The sequence below is a fragment of the Balaenoptera acutorostrata genome, chromosome 9 (assembly GCF_949987535.1).
Source record: "Balaenoptera acutorostrata chromosome 9, mBalAcu1.1, whole genome shotgun sequence".
Classification (NCBI taxonomy): domain Eukaryota; kingdom Metazoa; phylum Chordata; class Mammalia; order Artiodactyla; family Balaenopteridae; genus Balaenoptera; species Balaenoptera acutorostrata.
In genome coordinates, this window is record NC_080072.1 from 48,805,282 (window position 1) to 48,826,737 (window position 21,456).

Consider the following 21,456-nt stretch of genomic DNA (forward strand, 5'->3'; position numbering starts at 1 on the left):
AAGGGGGGAAGGGCCGCTAATCAGATCTGAGCATAATGAATTGATTTAATTAACAGGGGAATCTGAGGGGCCCTGGGAAACGCAGGCTTCACTCGGCTGCGCGAGCGCTGCCAGCGCACAGAGAAGGGCGCGCGGCGGCGGCGGCGGCGGCGGCGGCGGCCCGACTCGGGCAGCGGCTGCCGGATCGGCTCGGCGATCCCGGCCCGGCGGACGCGCCCCAGCCCCGCCCCGCCCCGCCCCCGGGTTGCGCCCGCCCGCGCGAGCTCCCTGTCCGCTGGGCTCAGCTCCCGGCGCCCGTCCGTCCGCCCCCGACCGTCCGCCCCCGTCCGCGGCAGCGCTAGCCGGGCGCGGAGCCCGCGCGGGGCCGACGGGAGCAGCGCAGGCGGGCGGCGGCGGAGTCCGAGCCGCCCGCCCCTCCGCGTCCTCGGCCCGGGGGGGGAACCATGGTGTTGGACCAGGAGGACGGTAGGTGCCCGGGGGCCCGCGGGCCGCAGGGTGGGGGCGGCGGCGCGGGCCCGGCCGAGACCACCCCGCGCGGCGGCAGCGCCCCCGGCTCCCGGCTGCCTCGGGCCGCTAGGCTGCTTCCCGGAAGCCGGGCGGTGGAGGTGCGCGCGGGTGTGTGTCGGGGTGCCGGGCTCAGCCCCCGAGGCTTCTCAGCGGGATTAGGAAGTCACACGGGCCACCCCGAGCCCGCCAGCCCCGCACGCTCGGGCCGGGAACTTTCTCACTGGCTCTTGTCGCCTCGCAGACACGGGAGCGCCTCTCCGATCCGCGCCGCGGGCTTCCCCGCAGTGCCCGCTGGCCCCAGTCTCCCCGCCTCCCACTTGGGTATCTGCACGCCCTCCCCCTTCTGCACCGACTGCGGAACGACTCCCCCAGGGGGATGCCCCGAGAACCCGGCACTGTCCTGGGGTCCCTCAGGTCTGGAACTTCATAGCTGCGGGATGGGTGACATTGCTTCACCCCTGGCAGGGCTGGGGAGGACGCTCGCCATCAGCTCCCCCAGTCCAGCGTGCTGGGAGGTGCTCCGCTGGCTAGGGCCCGTGGATGGGCCATGTATCCAAGATAACAGGGCCGGATTCACCTTGAAGCTAATGAATTTTAAGCTTCAGAGTCCTTCTGTTGTAATTTGTATTAGTGATCTACTGTTCCTTTTCTTAAAATCCCCCCGCCCCAGTTGCATAAGGAAGCTTGGCTCTCCCAAAATCTGGACCACCCCTGGATCCAACTCACACCCTTCCCATTCTAACTACCAGTCTCTCAGGAGAACTCACAGCGCTGCTGGCCCAAGGATCATTGCCAGTTGCTAGGGCAGTTCTTTGGTGCCCAGGAGATGGAGCCCTGAGGCAGGAGGCTGGGAAATTTGGGGTTGGGAGGCAGCTGCTGGTCTGCAGGGAAGGGTCTGGCTGCCTGGCCTTTCTCTCCGGCCCCACTAGTCCCTTGTCCCACCCTACCACATCCCACTACGGTGATTAACTGTCCTGATTTGCCCAGGACCGTCCCTGTTTTATCACTGACAGTCCTGGATCCTGGAAACCCCTCAGTCCCAGGGCAAACTAGGACATTTGGTCGACAGCCTATATCGACAACCTTCTCTGGGCTGTTGTGCAGGGGTGGATTGGACTTCATCAAGTGAGTGGGGAGACTTGTTTTCTGGAGTGCAGATTCTGCCTAGGCACCCACAAAGCCTAATAAGTTATAACTGCAGCTTCCTAGAAGGCCTGTCCAGGGCTTCCAGAAACCAAAAGAGGAAAAGTTTGCCAACCGTGTACTTCTCCACTCTGGCTGGTTGCAAATCTCTGTGCATGGGCTGCTTTTGTGTGAGTAGGGGGCAGGGCAGGGCAGGGCATCTGAACTTGGCCAGCAGGCATCCTGATTGTTCTGCAAAGTCTGTAGATTCACCCTGTCCCGTCAACTGTGGCGGCCACAGGGAAATGGCCTTTGTCACTCCAAATACCCCTTTGAGTGTCACCTGTGAGGCCAGCTTGTAACCCCATCTTGGAGACAGCTGCACTGTGTTGGGAGCAGGGCCCTCAGGCTGAGGCACATCTGACAGGCTCTACTGAAGAGTTCTGGAATATCTGGTCTGCCTGGGCCCTCGGGCACCAAGTTTCCAACCTCCCCCGCAACCCCCAACCCCGATGCAGGAATCCTTCCTCAGGACTTTACTGCCAGGTACAACGACAAAAACTTTGTAAAGCAGCCAGGAGCACCCCCTCTTCCCTCACCGTAACCTAGGGGACTGATCAACTGGCCTCCCTCTGCTGTCCCCAGAGGCATTTCAAGGGCATTTTGGAGCACTCTTGGCAGTATGGAAGTGAGAGTATATGCTCATCACCTGTGGAATGTGTCAGGTGCAGACAACCTCCCCCAGCCCCAGGGGATCCGAGGACTGCACCCTGGTGTTGTGGGCGTGCCCCTGGACCTGGAGGCGTAGGAGTGAGCGTGGGCGCAGGAGTTACCTGCCTGCACAGCAATTACCCATAAGCTGAGAGAGAGGCTGCTGGATGAGCCAGGCTCGTGTCTGGGTTTGTAAACCCAGCAGGCCTCTTCCTGGCTGGGAGCTCAAGTCACCCGAACTGTCCAAGGCTTGCTGGGTAGCTCTGTGAAGCAGAAGGCCTCTGCAGAGGCGCTTCTCCAGGTGAGTGTGGGAACTCAGTGCTCACCACTGGGGCTGCAGAGAGAGCTGCCTGTGGGCACAAGCAGCCAGCCCTTCACACACAGCACCGATCACCTGCTCAGTACCCCAAGGCTGCACCAGTCCCTGGGGTGGGGTGCAAGGCCCCTGACTCCCTAGAGGGATGCTGGCTGTGTGGCTGCTAATTGGGCACCCTGGGGGCTGGGAAGAGCTGGTGTTGGCATGGAGTCCCGAGCACAACACATGGATGAAAGAGTGAGCAAGTGGCCCCAGCTAATGGAGTCCAGGTTTGTGGGTCAGGGCCAGACCCTGAAAGTCAGGAGAAGCAACCCTGGAGGTCAGGAGTAGGGCTGCAGCCCTTGTGGAGTGAATACCTCCAGGTAGCACAGAGGTGTCTACAGCAAGAAGCTACCCCTTGCCAGCCTGTCAGACCCTGTGCTTGCTACACTGTCTGGGCCCCTCACTCAGGCTGGGGTGAGGGGCTGGCACTAAATGTGCCGGCGGCAGCAGTGCCAAAGCCTCCCTCAGACCCTCAGGGTACAGTTCAGCTGCAGTGGCAGGGGAGAGATCAAGCTTGCAGTCCTGAGGGATGGTGAGTCTGAGCAAAATGATATATTTAACATCAAATATACTCAAGGACTATTAGGATTAAGTATTCAAGATGAAGGGGAAAGCGAAGCTCTCTGAGCTGCGGATGAAGCAGCTCATTAGAAGCAGCCTCTCTTCTGTTTTCTCAAAGCTTGACTTTCCTGCCTAAGATAGAGGACCATAGGCTGCGGCACCACTCCCCCATCCCCCTCCCCAGTCAAGCACCCTGCACTGGGGCCTCCCAGGGCTTAAGGGGCATGACCTGGCCTCCAAGTCTCCTTTTTACCCACTACATACCCTTCCATTGTCTGGGGTGCCACAGTTCACAAAGCACATTCACATGCATTATCTCCTCTGGTCCCCACAGCAACCTTGGAGATAGCAGAGCAGGTCTCCCACTTCACAAACAGGGAAACTGAGGCCTGGGGAGAGAAAATGACTTGCTAAGGTCCACTGTTGGTAATTGGCAGAGATGGGATGAAGTCTCAATTGGTGGCCCTTTGCCCCTCCAGGGACTCCAAATTCCTTCTCCTTGCCTGGGTCTAGTCCTCAGAAGTGACTGCGGGGATGAGCCTCTGACACATCTGTCTGGAGAAAAGCCATTAAGATTTTCATGCCATCCTGGAACTCTGTACTGTCAAGAAAATAATGCTCTTGATATGGAAGAGTGGCCTTCCTGGAGCAGGCAGCCTGGGCCCCAGACCCAGGGCTCTGGGAGAGAAGCAGGGGTCAGAGGGAGAGGAGATGAACACTGTCTTCCTTCCTGCCTCCTGAGTTACAGAGCAAGAATTGTCAACTCTGCAATAGCAGGAATCTTTGTTTTCACTGCTATATCCCCAGGGCCTTAGAATAGTGCTTGGTGCATAGTATATGCTCAATAAATAGTTGTGGAATGAAAAAAACCTTTAAGGCCATGCTGTGCTTGCTCAGAGAGAAGTTGAGACAGGATCCCATTCTCTATGGAGTCAGGATGCTCTTGGGAGGGGCTGCTGGGGTAAAGGTGGTGCTGTAAGACAGACAGTGGGAAAATTTGTGCCCTGCAGAGGGTTAATTTTGCCAAACAATCCAGGAAGCAACCAGAAACCTCGGGCAGAGGAAGTAGGAAGGGAGGGCACGAGGTCAGAGAAAGATTGCCCCGTGGGAGGGGGGCAAAATCAAGGTTGAGGGGCTGGGAGTGACAGACAGGTGTGGTCCACCAGGCAGTTAATGGGGATGAGGACCCTGGGTCCTGAGCAGAGCCACACGCCGAGTTGGGGCCGACGGGCCTCCAGGCGGCGCTGCGGAGCCGGGCAGACGCGCGTCTCCACTCCCCATTAACCCGGGAGGGAGGGGGGTCTCGGGAAATGTGTGCATTTATTCAGTAGCAGGAGTGCAAACCTCATACATTGAGGGAGAAAGGCAGCGGGAGACGGCCGCCGAGATTCCCCCATCTCTTTGAATATAATTTTAGATTGAGATTCAGATTAAATCCGAGGGGAAAACACTTTATGAGGCTGAAAGCTGTGTCGTTGCCAGAGCCAGGGTTATGAGCTATCAAATGCAATTACATTAAGACAGATTATACTGGGCAAATTGAGCCATTTAGAAGGTGAGAATCAAAGAAACGGCTCTGATCCTCTCTTCCCCCTTCTCTCTCCCTCTCCCTCTCTCTAAATTGCAGTTCATAGTTCCTTGCAATTCTGAGGCACAAAAGTAGGTGAGACTGCTTTTGTATCTGCGAAGTGCTTCACTCCTGAATGTAATTCTAGCTGAGTGCAATCTAGGTTAAGAGCAGGGCAAGCGGGTAATTAGAGCCCGCTAGCTGCCCGAGGACCGGCCGCCCCGCCGAAGCGCGCCCGGAGCCGGCGCCCTTCTCCCGGCCGAGCCGAGCTGCGGCTGGACACGGAGCGCCCGAGATGATGGTGCTGGACAAGGAGGACGGTAGGTGGCGGGCGGGGGTCCCGACTCCCCGCACACCCGCGCCCCCCGCCGCGGCGCGCGGGAACACACACGCCAGGACACCGGCGCGCACACGCTGGGCTGTGCCGGGCTTGTCGGGCGGGCGGTCCGCCGGGGGCTGGGGCTGGAGCCGGGGGCGGGGGGAGGACCGAGTGGGACTGGCGTGGGGAGATGAGGGAGCCCCGGGCTGCGCGGCCCCGGGGCCGGGACAGGCCGGACCGAACCGCGGGAGGGCGAGCTGTGCGCCGGCCGTGTGATGCTCTGCGGGGCCGCGTGGAGGCTCCGGCTGCCCTCCGAATTCGGCGCAGCGGTGGTTCACGTAGAGCGTTTTCGTCTTTGCGGCTGCTCCTCTCACCGCAGCCATCAGCCTCGCGCCGCCCGCGTAACCCGAGAGGCGCTGAGCGCCGAGCAAATCAGTGGCTTCGGGAAATCGGACTCCAGAGCTTGCGGAGAGCGGGCGCGCGGGGAAAGACGGTGGCCGCCGGGTGCCCGGCAGGCGAGGGGAAAGGCCGGCCGGACCCTCGGGGAGACAGCTGCCCGAAAGCTCGGTGAGAAAAAGGGTTGCCTCCTGTGATTCCCACTGTCTCCTTGTCTCTTGAAATCGGAGGCAGGAGTTTGGCCCAGAGGAAGAAAGTGTCCTGCTCCCGGCCAGTAGCACGAGTGCAGGAGCGGCATGGACTTGCCCTGGTCAAGAGCCTCACTGCACCCGGGAGGTCAGAACAGAGGGACCCATGGTGGTCCCACACACCCCAAAGCCTTCCTGACTGGGAGTGCCCTGCAGTAATTGTCCTGGTATGTGCAGGAGAGGTTGGAGAACCCAGTCCCCTTGAGGGTAAAACCAGGGGTGCCCTGTGACCCAAGGGCAGCCCTCAGGGTCAAGAGGGGCCATTCCCTGGCTGTTCCAGGCCCTCCTGCCCTGTAGGTGAAGGTTACCTGGCTTGTTAAGTTTGTTAGTGTTGTCGGGAGGGAGATGTGATTTTAATTGTTAGCACCCACGCCATCACCTGGGTTCTACTGGTAAGGAACTGAGAAGGTGGGTTTTCTGTGAGTCAGCGGGAATCCTCTTAGAGTGACATCTTCTGACCTCTGCTAGTGAGTAGTAGAGATCTGTGCCCTCTTGCCCTCCAGGTCAGTGGTGCTACTGACATGGTCACTTGGTGAAAATCTGAAGTTAAGTGACTTAAGGTCACACAGGATGTTCACTTTGCTGCCACCATGTGCTGATGCCCCTAGCCTCCCCTCCCACCTTCTGAGACCTCCAGCAGGGAGGGACATTTAAAATATCTGGCCTGGGGGTGGCATGTGCGGGAGCCCTGTGGCCCGCAAGGCCATTTCTCAGCGTGAGTGTGGAAAGAGAGGGAGGGGGAACTAAATGCTCTGGCCAAAAGAATCCATTGTCCAGGGTCTGGCTGGGGTGTGACATCCATCTCCTGTATGCTTTTCTCTCTTCATGGACCCCTCCCCTGGAGCCCCATGTGGGCCATCAGAGGGCTGGGCTGGTGCAGTTGTGTACAGATTGAAAAAGAGAAGAAGGGGTCTGGGGTCAGGCCAGATAAGGAGGGAGGAGACCTTGATTTAGCTCCTTTCTCCACTAACTCCCTGTGTAATCTCGGACCAGTCATACCCATCTCTTCACTTTCCCTCTTGGTAAAATGAGGAGCCAGGGCAGAGGGTCCTTCCTTGGTGTTTGGAGGTACTCCCACCATGGGGAGCATGTGGAAATCAGCGTATGTCTTTAGCCGAGATTGTCTGGCATGCTTGGCTCCCCAGGCCCAAGCCAGAAATCCAGAAGACCCAGGCCCTATACGTGGGCGGCCTCAGGCAGGGAGACTGGTCTCCCGCCAATAAGACGACGCCACCACCACCACCACCTCGGGTCTTGCACTCTGTGCAGGCACCCAGAATGCCCCGGGCTTTGTGATACTAAAGGTTTCCAGGTGAGCCCTGAATGGGAATGGCTCTCTGGAGGTCATTTTAGCCCGTCTCCTGCCTACACCCTGGGCGTATGTATTTTCCCTAGTCTTCGCCAGACCTGTGGAGGAGAGCTCACACTGCCCCACAAGCCCCCCACCCTGTCCAGGCTAAACCATATGGTGCTCTGTGCTGTTGATGTCACTGAGCTCTGGGACACATCACAGCACAAGGAAGAAGGCTGGCTTAGGTCCTGAGGAGCCATTTGATTCTTGTCCTGCTCAGCCTAGAGCTGTCTTCCAAAAGCAACCTTTCTGCTCATAAAATCCACCCTCCGCTCCCCATTGGAGTCTAGCATCTCCTGGTTCCAGGAAACCTTGAAGGTGGTACCTTCAGTTGGGGGAGGGAGAAAGGCTCTGGATATACTCACCCTCCCCCCACACCTGCTGCCTAAATCCTTCCTTGCACTTATGCCCTCCCAGCAGGTGGCCGTCTGGGCTGGGAGTAAGCATTGGTCCCCAGGGCCCCCAAGGGGTGTGTTCCTCAGGGCTGCGGACTGCACCCTTTGTCTGGCTGCAGCGGGAACTCAGGCTCCTATTAACCACCCCCAATGCCTTTTCTCCACCTGACAGCATCTTGTCGGAAGAGGCCGGGGCTCCTCTGGTTGAAGTCAGGTCCGCCAGCTGCTGAGGACCAAAGCTCTTGCTCTGCTGGGCTGCAGGGCTTTCATGTTGCACTTCTGAAAGATAATAAAATATCAATCGCTTTGCCGTAGCAACGGGTTTAAGAGACTTTTTGAAGTATTGAATCGTCAGAAAAAAATTTTTTTTTTTTGCTTTTAAGCACAGTGCATTATTAATAAAGTAATCCATTAGGTCGAGCAGTGAAGGGCCACCACAGAGAGGAGAGATCTGTTTTGCAAACGGTTAAACTTCAGGTTTTAAGATTAATTGCTTTCATTTGGATGCTTGCTCTTGGCCTAGGCAGCTCCACTTTACTGGAACTCAGGGTCCTGCCTTTCTACATGCCGTCGGGCCTGCCTGTCAGCAACGGAAGCCCAGCTCCAACCTTCCTGGAGAAACAGCCCTTCTTCCCCTGGCACCTGCTCTTGGGCTGGCACCAGGCTGTGGGCTTTCCAGGGAGGTTTGCAGCCCCAGGGGAGCAAGGGGAGTTACAGCCCTGAGTCCTGAGAGGCAAATTAGCCCTCACGCTGTGGGAGAAAAGGCCCTTGAGCAGGGGCAGGCAGCAGAGGGTCTGAGCAGCCCCAAGAACTGTGAGAGCCTTGGGTTGTGAGGGACTGGGCAGGGGAGGATGCCAAAGGCACCCCCAAGGGGTGTCCCCATGTGCATGCTGCAGAAGGACAGGTCCGGGTGTAAGCTGCCTCTGCAGAGGCCCAGCAGGAGGGCTGGGGTGACCACAGGAAGCATCAGGCAGGCTGTGGAACTAAACATCAGACATAATTCCTAGGGCATTTTTAATAAGTCAAAAACACCTAAAGAGATTGGAGCTGGGCTGAGGAGGACCAGACGGTGCACCTTCAGTTGTCAACGACTACTGAGTGCAGCGTCCACAGCTGACTCGGTTGATCCACGAGGGCAGGCTCTCGGCTGTGCTTGGGTGCTGACCAGCAGGACCTCCTAGAATATCCCGTCATGCTCTGGACCACAGACGGTACTGGCGGCCTCTCCTGTGGCCAGGACCTCCACAGCCCTGGGGGTAAGGCAGGGAGTGGGCCCTGATGCTGTTCCACACCACAGATCCCAGCCCATCAGCAGGACGGCAGAGCCCAGTGGACACTGCTGCCTGCTGAGGGCTGGTAAAGGCCTTGTGGGGCTGGCAGGGTAGGGACCAGGCCTGGCACCCACTGTATGCCTGGAAGAGGAAGGTCTCCATCTGCAACTACCAGGCCAGCCCGGGCTGCAGCCACCTCCTCACTACAGGGAAACAAGGCCTCACAGAACCTGAGCAGCACGTACAGCCGTGTCCCCTTCCTGCCTGAACTCAGCCAGGCAAGGAGCCTGTAAAGATGGGTCTCCCCCACCCGCTCCCAGAGCCTGGGGTAAAAAAGCAGGTGCTTCTGTCTGTTCCCTGCTCTTCCATTCATCTGCCCACGCGGAGCACTAAGCGGGGGCGGGGGGGACAGGGAAACAACATAAATTGGTCTGTCGTCCAGAATCCGTGTCTTGCTAATGTACCCAGATTAACTCAACTGTAAATTGTCTCCTCGGATGGCAGTGTCTTGCTAAAAGTTTCCCATATGATTCATGATTTGGATTGCTTTTAACGGCTATTGGCTAAGCAAGCCAGTGACTGTACAAGGTGATGCAATTGGCATTAGCAAGGGGAGGCACGGGAGCGTGTAATGCAGTCAATACTGCATTAACTACTGATGCCCAATTACAGGGAGTGGGAGAGAGCCTTTTGGGAGCATTAGGACTGGGGGAAGCTGAGATCACTGGCCGCTGCTCGCCTAAAAGCTTCACCCTTTGCATGCCGGGGCTTAGTGCTGGCCTGGCCACTCACTTGGCCTCTGTGGCCATAGGAACTGCCTCTCTCTCTCTCTCTGTCTCTCGCCCCACAGTGATGCTTTTAGCACACTAGAAATGTGCATTTTTCTAGAGTCGGGGCCTGCCTCTCATCCCTCCTGAGAATTGATTTCCTACCCGACTCCGGGTCCCAGAGTCAGATGGGGTGGTGCCCCACCCACTTCCATTTAAGAAACCACTCAGCAGGCCTATCTGAGAGTAGGACCAAGGGGAGGTCTATTTTGGTCTCTCCCCCTTGGAACAGATGGATGATTGCCAGCAAGCATTGGCGGCCGACCTTCTGTGGCCGAAGGAGACACGAGGTTTAGCCTCAGTGCAGCTGTGCTGCTGGGGCAAGCAAGGCTGCTGGACCTGGGAAGTAGTCCTGGCTGGGCCTTCTGAGTAGAAGACAGAGATGGAGAGGCTGATGGGGGAGTGACCCAAGCCAGGCTGGGGTCCTCAGCAGATGCAGGCCCCCACCAGAGCTGCATCGACACAGGGCAGAGCTGCCCGCATGTAGCCAGGAGGCCAAAGCTGTAGTTGGGGTCCATCTCCAGGGGCCAGAGGGCCTCCCAGGAACCCCGATCAGACACATTAGGAAGTTTGGAAGGAGTTAGGGAAGAAGGTAGAAAAAAGGACCTGGGTACCCCCAGTGTGGCAAGTACCACGGGACTGGGACTGGTTTAGCTGCTATAGTGCTAAACTGTGCAGGTCCAGTACATCCACTGTAGTTCTGTGTCCTGTGCCCACCCAATGTTGAGATTGCTTTGCCTCTATACCTTCTCATCTCTGCAGTGAGAACAACCACATCTAACCGGCGTGATTGTTATCAGGATTAAATGAGATAATGTCCATGTACACCCTTGATAAACCAAGAAGCCTCATGCGTGTGTGAAGAGACAGTGCTCTCTACACAGCCACAATATGATCTGAAATAGTCCTGTGCCCAGGTCAGTGCCTTGCTCACTGCCAGGCACTGGGTCCTAACCCTCCCTCTTCTAGTTTATCCGTAATGGCCATCAGTCACCACTGTCCAGGAAGCAGGGTAGACTCACTACTCACCCCTGTCCAGATTTCCAAGGCGGGTAGCACCATGGGAAGAAGGCTCCAAGATCACTCTTTGCAAGCCCTTCCATTTATACGGGCATAGTTGAGGCTGGGCAAGCGAGTTGCCCAGGGTTATGTAGGGAGTTAGAGCCCAGAGCTTCTGCATCTTTCAGTGTTCCATGCCCAGCTTCCATGCCCTCTGCCTGTACCCAAAACATGATAAGGCTGAATGGTAGAAATCTCCGATGAGGTTAGAAATGTCAGTTGGACCAAGGCCATGTGTCTGGGCATCCTACTCACGGCCCTACTGACAGCCCAGGACGCATGGTTCTGTCCTCAGATGTAGGTGCTCCTGGCAGGTGTTGATGGTTGCTAACGTGGCCTGAGACTTCACGGACTGGAGAAGCCCCAGAGGTGCACGTGGCCTGTAGCCCTTGCGGCCTTCCTGCCCTACCTGGAGTTGAAAGACATTGAGGCACACAGGGCATCCTTCCGCCCTCAGGCTGAGCTTTTCGTGGTGCTGCTAGAGTGAGTTTTTCTGGTAGGTCTGTACTCAAGATAAGACTCCACCAGGGGAGTCAACTTGCACTGGCTTGCAAGAGCTGATTTTGCACATCTTTTCCCTGCTCTGAGTTCAGTGATATCACATGGGTAGCTTGACATCAGCCATAGTGGAAGTATGAACACCACGGAAATTGGCAAACAATACAAATCAAGGGTTTTTTCCCCAGAGAATCAGTTGTGAGATATCTGTCAGCATACCACTGGATTGCATTCATCTGGGACTCTGGACCCAGCTCTTTCTGTTCTGCCACCACCCTTCTCCCATCCCATCTACCTCCTTTCAGAGGACCCAGCCTCTGCTACCCTGACATTCTGCCTGAGACCTGCTGCCACACTAAGCTGGGCAGGTCTAATATGTCCACTCTGGTTTTGTGTCCCATGCAGACCTGGCATTTGCCTCTATACCCTTGCTCATGTTGTCCCCTTGCCGCATCCTCTCCCCTTTGGTTGGCCTCGTAGGAGCCTACAGGCGGTCAAGGCCTCTTACAGACCATTCCAGGTCCTGCTCAGAGTCACATCCACCCAACCTAGCAACAAGCTCATCTCTCATTGGTTGGAGTATGTTTATTTTGTGTTCTGGCTAAGGCAGGAGCCTACAGTGGCTGACGTAACTGAGGGCAAATTAAAAGCAGATGGTAGAGAAGAGTAAGCAGGCTGGTCCAGGTAGCCGAGGCAGATGCCCCAGAGTGCAGGCCTACCGGGTCAGATTGGGTCCCTAGCTCTACCTCCTGCCCCTTCCTAAGTGGGCTTTCTTGAATGGCCTACTGTCTTCAGGTGTAGCCTGCTAGCATGAGTCAGGAGACCTGGCTTCTAGTCCCAGCTGACTGCTGTGTGACTTCAGACAACTTCCTGAGCCTCAGTTTTCACATCTCTACAATGGAAGCAACACCTAACTGACACCTAATGTCCATGTACACACTTGATAGGCCTGGAAGCCTCATGCCTATGTGAAGTGACAGTGCTCTCTACACAGCTACAGGATGATCTTTTTGGCTTCAGCCTCTCAGTCTTTACACAACAGTTCTTGTTTCAGTGAACCCTTAGTTAAAAGTGAGCATTGTCCTGTGCATGTGTATCAGTTAGTTATTGCTATTTAACCAACCACCCAAAAACTCAGAGGCTCAAAACAACAAACATCTATTTAGCTTTCGAACCTGTGGTTCAGTGATGGAGGCTGGGCTTGGCTAAGCAGTTTTTCGGGTCTCGGCTAGACTCACTCATACCTGAGAGATGGCTGATCAAACTGGATGCTGGGGATAACAAGACTATGTCCCTCATCATCCAGCAGGCTCTTCCAGATTGTTCTCAGGCTGGAGGCAGGTCCAGGAGAGAGAATGGACGCAAATCTTCTTGAGACCTAGGCTTGGCTCTGGGATGTTGTCACTTTACATTCTGTTGGCCAAAATAAATCACAAGCCCAGCCCAAGTTCAAGGGATGGGGAAACAGATTCTATCCTTGAAGGAAGGAGGTGGAAAGTCACATCGCAAAGGGAGTGGATAGGGGAAGGGGTAGAGATGTGGTGCCGTGTGCAGGTCTCACAACTCGCAAGCCCAGGGCTGGGCTGGGAACCCAGGCCATCTGCTCTCCTCTGTGCTCTGCCGACTCCCAGCTCCCCCGTTGCGGCTGGCAGTCTTGGATGGGGAGAAGGACACTCGGGGTAGGGGGAGCTCATGGGAGAGGGGTGGAGCCAGCAAGAGGATGACTTGGGGTGGGGGTGAGGGAGGCTTGCAGTTGGGGCACTTGTTGGGGGCTGACATCAGAGCCCTGGCCCATTCCTCCATGGGCGAGCCTGGAGGGGGACCACAGTGAGGTCAGTCCCCGCTGCCTTCTCTGGCTTTCCCTCTGTCCTGCAAAGCCACCAATTGGTTAGAAGGGGCGTGAAGCTCCGTGGTTCCCAGAGCTGATTGAAACCTGGACATACATGCAGATGCAGCCAGGCGAGAATCAATTCATTGGTTAGCCCCTTGCCTCAAAGCAGGGCAGTAGGTGGGCTGGTGAGAGGCCCGTGTACATTCATAAACCAGCTGATTGAAAAGCAATATTTCAGATAAATACAAGCCAGCGATCTATCAGTGGTTGTAATAAAACCCAGGCTTCAGGCTGTGATTTTATTTTGAAATAATAAGAATTGCTTGATTCTTTTTACTTGAGTTACCATGGTAATTCCAGCGTGGAGCAGTGTTATATTGATTTAGAAAGTGGACAGTAATATTTCTTTTGTGTTATTCTGTTTCTAGGCCTTGATTTCTAATTTCCACTTGGAGATTACTTTTATAAATTTCTTAAGTCCTTCCACTTTTTTTCCTCTCTCAGTATAATTTTCCTCTCATACGCCGCTATGTTCTGAGCTTATTGGTTTGCTCTTATTTTAAATTAAACTTGCTGGTTTCAAATATTGAAATGACATCTTTGTCTGTGTCTGTACTTTGGTTTAGCAAAATATTACAGTCTGACGCTTTCTGCTTAATAATTTAAGGGAGGCATTCTGTCGGCCCTCACTGGGTGCTGATAACTTATGACTCAACCAACGCAAGCCTTAAACTCCTGACATTTCAATATTGTGTGGTAGGAGCGGCCACCCCTCTGCTCTGAGTCTCAGTGGAGAAAAATCCATGTGGTACCCCAGAAGGGAGTTTTAATAACTCAACTTTGCTGGTTGGCACAATGACTTGATAGAGAAGGGGAGGGAGGCCAGTTTTTCTCGGGTAAGTGGGAGCAGCTCTGGTCTGGGCTCCGATGGCTCCCACGAGCACCCGTCTTTCCTCTCCCCTGAATCTTTAAAAACTCCAAATCCTGATCCCTTGGTGACAGATTGTCCAGGAAGGATTTGGGGCGGGGGGGGGGGGGCAGGTGCCTGTGGGTGCCATCATGAATTCTTAAACTCTCTGTTTCTCAGTTTTCCCATTTGTAAAACAAGTGGAACTGGCTCGGGCTTTGAGTCAGACAGCCTGGGTTCAAATCCCGCCTCGGCCACTGAATAATTCTAGATAGTAAACTGAATAGTAATTCTTACTGGTAAAATGGGTATGATCACGAACACCTTTTAGGTCTGTTGACCCTTCACTCAGCACACCTCTTGTTGGTCTTAGAGATGGTTGGTGTGGTTTCCCTACCCTTCCTAGGGTTTTAGGAGGAGCAAGGGAGAAAGCGGATGTGGCTGTGCTTTGGAACGTTTACTCTGCTCCAGACATGCCTGGGGTTCAGAGCTTGGCAGGACTGTTCTCTGGAGAGGACCCAGGGTGATGGTTCCACGAGGAAGTGGGTCAGCTCCACCCACTTTCCTGGTCTGCCCACTGGAGAGCAGGGACCCTGCTGTCCTCTGTCCTCTCCTTACAACACTACACAGCAAGGATGGGGCTCCAGAAGGAAGCTCACAGCAGCAGGGGTTGTAGGGCAGAGATCAGTCCACAGGCTCTGTCTCTCTGGCCTGAAGAAAGGTCCCTACTCTCCTGTATGTGTATGCCAGTGTGGTGGTGTATTAGTTATCTCTTGCTGCGTAACAAATTATTTCACAATTTAGCAGCTTAAAGCAACACCCATTTTTTAATCTCACAGCATCTGTGGGTCAGGAGTCCAGGTACAGCTTAGCTGGGTCCTCTGCTCAGGGTCTCTCACAGACGATGATCAACGCGTTGGCCGGGGCTGTGGTCTCGTCTGAAGGGTCATCCGGGGGAGTGAGCTTTCAAGCTCACTCATGTGGTTGTTGGTGGGATTCCGTTCCTCATGGGCTGCTGGACTGAGGGCCTCCATTCCTCACTGACGGCTGATCAGAGGCTGCCCTCCGTTCCATGCCTCGTGGGCTTCCCCATTAGGGCAGCTTGCTTCCTAAAGCCATGAAGAGAGAGTGTCTGCTAGCAAGCAGGAAGTCACAGTCTTTTATAAGATGTGACACATGTAATCACAGATGTGACATTCCATCAGTTTTGCTGTATTTTCTTCCTTGGGAGCAAGTCTCTAGGTCCAGCTCATACTCAAGGAAGTTGGGGGAGGGGGGGTTACACAGGGTATGAAGACCCTGTGTAACAGAGGATCATTAGCACCATTTTAGGAACTGGCCTACTGTGAGAGGTCAGCCTCTGGAACAGCGTCTTAGGCCCCAAGGTGTCCAGGGTATCGGGAGGCCTGGTACCTCTGTTTCCTGCATCACCTCACCCCAGGGAAGGCCACAGATGTCTCAAAGCCTTTCATTTCATCTTCACAGCACCTTTGGGAGGCTGGAGATCAAACACTAGCCCCATTTTGCAGAGGAGTAGGTTATGCCCAGAGAGGGCAATCTTGCAAAGCAGCCATCTGTTACTCCAGGGCCCCTCTTCTGACTCAGAGGAGGTGAGAGTGGTTCCTTCCTGAGCCAGCCTCCCCACAGCTGTTGGACTGAGAGCCTCAACCCCTCGCTGGCTGTTGCCGGGCCAGGTGGAGACGGCGTCTTTGAGGTGGCCTGGGCAGAGGCCACTTCAGCAGTTCCTCACGTGGGAACAGGGCTGAAGGAGGCTCTCCTTTGGTCTGGGACCAGAACTCATGCATCCTCAGCCTGGCTCTACCACCAACTCACATTCCTTGGGTACGTCCCAGTACGTCCCTGGGCAGGCCTCTTTTCCTCTCTGGGTTTACGTTTTCCCACTGATGTTTCAAGGGTCGCTGGCTGCTTGATGCCTAGTGGTACTGTGCATGGAGACGTGACCACTGGTGGGGAACGGGTGAGGTGAGGCCAAGGCCAGGAGAAAGAAACCACCCCGTTGACGTTTCTGTGTCTTTCTTTGGTCTCCTGGGGTCAGGAGAAGTAGAGATCCCAGATGAGAGCATTTGTGGCCTCCGGCCCTCCATACTTGGTCTTGCCATATTTGAATCCAGGTGGACGGTCCCATCCCTGGCTGTTCCCAGGCAGAGCCTCAACTAGGAGGCAGAGGGGACCCTTGGAGTAGGCCCAAAGACTGGAGGCCAGTGAGCAAGTCACAGCCTCAGACCTGAGAGGACCCTGGTAAATTATCTCCTTTTATCGATGGTTGGAGGGCGGGGGGACTGAGGCACCAAGAAGCATCTATTTCCTTTCTCAGTTGACGTTGAGATACTCAGCTGAAATCTCAGCTGAGATACTTTCTGAGTAGAAAAGTCTGGGGCCCAGCAGAGGCTGCATCCAACCTGGGATGGGACATCAGGGCTGAACCCCATCTCTTTGCCTGTCAATCAGAGGCTGTCTCTTGTAGGTGGCTGCTCTCACCCCAGCTAGAAGCTGTTTCCCAACTGCCAGGCATCTTGGCAGGGGCTAGGGCTCCAGAGGAGCAGAGGGCAGTGGGCAGGGCTACCTCGGGCACCAGGTCCTGACCTGGTGGTACTCAGCCCAAGTGCAGAGTGTGATGTTTTGACCTGCCTTTTTGCCCCGAGGATGTGTTCACGCTACTCTTTGATCCTCAGAATGCTTTATCAGAGCGGTGCTAAAATATGCCTTATATAACGAGAATAACATCTCATTAGTATTACTGAAAATGTAAAGGAACAAAATGATCCAGGAAAAAACTTAAATTGGTTGAAATAATTAACACAAAGCAAAACTGGCAACAGCTAAGACTGCACCTGGCAAAATATGTTATTGACTAAAAATTGACAGAGGAATCAAATTTTCCTGATAAAATTTATCTGCCGAAGTTGGCTCAGGAAATATTTTCTGGTAGAAATAATTACTACAAAAGAAGTCTCAGCAGCAAATGGAAGTTCTAATTTGTAAGATTTGATTTGAACCCAAAGCTGATCATAAACCAAATAGTCACTTAAAAATTTAAAAATAATTTATCCCAATGAAAATAATTTCAATAAAATGAAAATGGAGAAAGAGGAAGAAATGGTTTAACTCTAGTGAATAGAAAATTGATCAAGGCATTGAACTGACTTAATGAAGCTCCCTAAGAACTACTTTCTTGATGAAAAATCATCAACGTTGATATAATTCTTATTAACATATAGGTGTTAGGGGCTAGCCCCTAGTAGGTGTTTAGTAAATATTTGTTGAGTGACCTGTGAGTGAATGAGTTAACAGGTGAAGGAGGGCGGGAGGAGAGCAGAGAGGATCATAAGAGTTCCTTTATCCCAGAGAGAGGGCACATTTCCATTTTATTAAGATCATTTGGGCTACTCTGGAATGTTTTTCGACACCACCAAGCTATTCTCCAATTCTCAATGGTCACCTACTGTGTGTCCTACAAATTTAACTCAATTCTGACACTATCTACCTAGAGATGACAGGTTAAGGGCTCAGTCCCACCAGACTGCTTCCACTTCAGAGGCCAATCGCAAGTCCAGGTTGTCACCTGTACTTCTGACCAACACACTGTAAATCGGGGTTCACCCCCTCCTCAGGTGAGATAGTTTCCTAGAATGGCTCACAAAGCTCAGGGAAACATTGACTTACTTTTACCAGTTTACTCTAAGGAAATGATAAAGGATACAGATGAACAGGTAGATGAAGAGGTACATAGGGTGAGGTCTGGAAGGGTCCCGAGCACAGCAGCAGCGTCTGTCCCTGTGGAGTTGGGGTATGGGTGGACATGTTCACCAACCCAGACCTTATCAAATCTTGTTCAAGACTTTGTATAGAACTCCATCACTGGCCACTCCCCAGCCTTTCCTGGAAGTGAGTGGGTGAGGCAGAAAGTTCTAACCCTCTAATCATTTGGTCTTTCTGGTGACCAGCCCCATCCTGAGGCTACCTAGGGCCCTCACCCTAAGTCACCTCATTAGCATAAACTCAGAGGTGCTCAAAAGGGTCTCCTATGAATAACAAAAGATACTCCTATCACTCAGGAAATTCCGAGGTTTTTAGGAGCTCTGTGCCAGGAACCTGGAACAAAGACCAAATATATTATTATACTACATCTACTCTGTGGAGAATAATTGGAGGGCATAAAACTAGGGGCAGAAAATAAAAATAAAAAACAGCCATGATGTAGGAGGGAAGCGTTCTTCCTTTGGAGCTTTATAGTGTGGCCACTGTAGTGTGACCTCCAGCCTCAGACTGCCCCCTGCTCCTTCCTGCAGTTTTCTTCCTTCCAAGCTTGCAGTCTGGGCCTGGGGCAGTGGCGGGGGATGCAGATGGGGTCCAGATGGTCAGAGAGGAGGCAGTTGAAGTCCAGGAAAGAAATGGTGGAGGGCTTGACTAGAGCTGCGGCCTTGGGAATGTGGGGGGCTCCTCTGAGGTCTCCTGGTGGTCAGGATCTTGGCTAGAGCGTCTCAGCTACCAGCAGCAGGGCCTGAGTTTCTGGAGTTGAGCCCCAGGGAAGGCAGACTCTGACTGCAAGCCTGTCCTTACCCACTCTTGTCCCGGAGGCCCCTGCTGGCCCTGCCCAGCTTTGGCCTGAGGCTTCCGCGGCCCCTACACGTCCTCTTCTGTGGCTGCCCTGTGACTGGACCAAGATCCTGGCTTTCCAGACTCCAAAGGAGTGAGCCAAAGCCTGTAGGCCTGAGGCAGGCGGGAGCACACCAGGGCAGGGAAACAGCAAGCCCAGACCTGCCCAGCTACCCACTTCCGAACTCCTGTGATCTCATGTGATCTGTCTGTAAAATGTTTCATGGCCTTCCCAGCCCTGGGCCGGTTTTCTTTCTCAGACTGGCTTCCACGAAAGCTCCTGATTCTGGGAAAGAGCTAAGTCTCCCTACCCTTATCTGTGTCTAATTACAGTCCACCCCCTGATTATATATGTGAGCAGGACTGGCCCGAGAAGAGCAGAACTTGTGTCTAAGTGCACTTCCGTGGGGAGCTGAGTCTAAAGCCCTGCCTCTGCAGTGAACTGTCCCTCGGGACATCTGTGTACAGCACCGCTCCTGCCTGGCTGCCCAGGGCCTAGAGAGCCACCCAGCCCATTCCACACTGGCCACACTCTTCTCCCCATGGCCCACATTCCCAGGTGCTCTGCCTTCCCTTCCAGGGTGAAGGCTTTGGATTCTTTCCTTCAAGAGGAGAGAAACCCTAATAGCGTCCGTCCAGACCCCAGATTCAGGGGCAGCTGGGTGCACCCTGCCACAGCGCAGGCCTGACTCCCTCTGCCGGCCACATGCTTCATCTCGAGTCACCCTCTCAGATTAGCCACAAAGGGTGCTGCCCTAGCCTGGGCACTGAGCTCTCTCTCTCCAGCAGTTTTCATTTGACCCAAAGGCAGCCTTGTTGCCTTCCTCCCTGGCCTACGTGGCCTGGATCTGAGCTTGCATACCCTGTCTTGGGCGGGGCTCTCAGGCCCTGGGAGAGGATAGCACTCTTTACTGAACTTCGGCTGGGAACCTGGAGGACCTCACTCTGATCCTATTCATACTGCATGTACCGTAACTTGTGGTACCCGATGTAGGACAAGCTTGGGGTCTAAAACAGGGACCCTACCCAAGAGTGTGCCCAGTTTGCAGGTGGGGCATAGGCCTCGGAGGATGCAGAAATTTCAACAAAGAGAGATCTAAGAAGACAAAACACAAGTGTAGTAGTGGAAGCAAATGGGTCAGAGAAGAGTGATGGATCCAGTAGGGTCTGAGTTGCCTAGGAGCAGGGCTGGAAGAGTGGGCACAGTCAGATTTCTGGATGGGAGGGACTCGGGAGGGAAGCAAGGGAGTGCTCTGGGGCCCTTCCCTATGAAGTAGCTGGGGTGAGGTAGGGTGACCAGGGCCCAGCCTCTCTGAGGGCTGGCTGCTGGACCTCCCAGGACCCCTCTCCTGATCCCAGGACTTAATTTTTTATGAACTGGTTTCTCCTGTTCTCAAAGGAATATTTGTTTTGTTGTTTGTTTGTTTTGCCTTTCTTTATAACAACTTTATTGAGAATAATTTGCATGCCACCAAATTAACCTTTTAAAAATGTGCATTTCAGTGGTTTTTAGTATATTTAGAGTTGTGTGACCATCACCATTATCTAATTCAAGAACATTTTCATCACCCTAAAAAGAGACTCCATATTCATTAGCAGTCACTCCCCATTCCCCTCCTCCCTGGCAACCACTAATTTACTTTCTGTCTCTATGGATTTGCCTGTTCTGGATATTTCATATAAATGGAATCATACAAGATGTGGTCTTTGTGGCTGACTTTTTCCCTAGCATAATGTTTCCAAGGTTCATCCATGTTGTAGCATGTCTCAATACTTCATTTCTTTTCATTGCCCAATAATATTCCATTATATGTATATACTACATTTTATTTATCCATTCATCAGTTTATGGGCATTTGAGTTGTTTCTCCTTTTTAGCTATTGTGAGTAATGCTGCTATGAACATTCATATACAAGTTTTTGTGTGGACATATGTTTTCATTTTTCTTGGGTATATATTTAGGAGTGGAATTGCTGAGTCATATGGTAATTCTATGTTTAGGGATATTTGTTTTTCACTTTAAATAAACAGTACAAGAGTGTTTAGGAGAGAAAGCATCCTTGGCTATCTGAGCTTTGGGAAAGGAGCTTGCCTGCAGCCTGGTCCCCCGGGCTCCTAAGGGTCAGCGGAACCTTGGGTAAGTCCTTTCCCCTGCTGGCTTCAGTTTTCTGATCAGTGAAATGGGATTCTTATGGATCCCTGCTCGCCTCAAGGGCTTTTGTTAGTAATTACTACTTACATAGCGTGTCAAGGATTGCAAAGCACTCCGCTTGTTTTAGCTGCTTTGCTTCTTTGGCCCCACAATTTGGGTATTATTACTCGAGTTTTGCTGATGGGGAAGCTGAAGCTCAGAGAGGCTGAAGGACTTGACTGAGTTTACATTGTGGGTTAATGGCAGAACCTGAACTTGAACCCGGACTCATCAGAGTTCAGGTCCCTGGCCTGAACTCCTGTCTCACCTGTGTCTCTGGGCAAAGCAGGGCATTATGCAAGGGAGATCCCTGTCTGAGCAGCCATCACGTTCTATTCTCCATCCTGGGTGCTGGGAAGTCAGGGCCCAGACGTGGCAAGGTGTGGGCTCTGAGGCAGAATGGTGCTCTAGGAATCAGGACTTTGCAAAAGTCCCCTTTTACCTGTGTGACTTTGGATAAGTTGCTCCACCTCTCTGAGCCTCAATTTCCCCATCCACAAAATTGAAACAGTAATTACTACTCATAGCACTGGAAGGGGAACATGGTAAGATGTTGTATAGGAAATGCCAAGCACGATGCCAGGCAGGGAGAAGGTGTTAGGTTATAGACCACCCGAGGAGGGCTGGAAGAGGGTGCAGAGTGCTGCGGGACCTTTGAGGAGAAGTGGCTGGATTCTGGGCTGGTCAGAGCCGGTGTTAGGGAGGGAAGGTGAGAGAAA

General features: G+C 53.7%; 1 protein-coding gene across 3 annotated transcripts in view; it reads left to right on the forward strand.

Annotated features, from left to right (window-relative positions):
• The first annotated feature begins 320 nt into the window (after nucleotides 1-320).
• LMO1 (LIM domain only 1) overlaps nucleotides 321-21,456 on the forward strand; it is a 40,349-nt gene continuing 19,213 nt past the window's right edge. The window contains exons 1-2 of one of the 3 annotated variants that reach the window (XM_057553097.1): nucleotides 321-465; nucleotides 4,887-5,146. In XM_057553097.1, coding sequence (XP_057409080.1) covers nucleotides 5,122-5,146 — 25 coding nt within the window. In that variant the 5' untranslated portion in view covers nucleotides 321-465; nucleotides 4,887-5,121. Of the gene's footprint in view, nucleotides 466-4,886; nucleotides 5,147-5,437; nucleotides 5,713-21,456 lie in introns of those variants that run through there. The other 2 variants (XM_057553098.1, XM_007172813.2) reach the window with 2 other exon arrangements.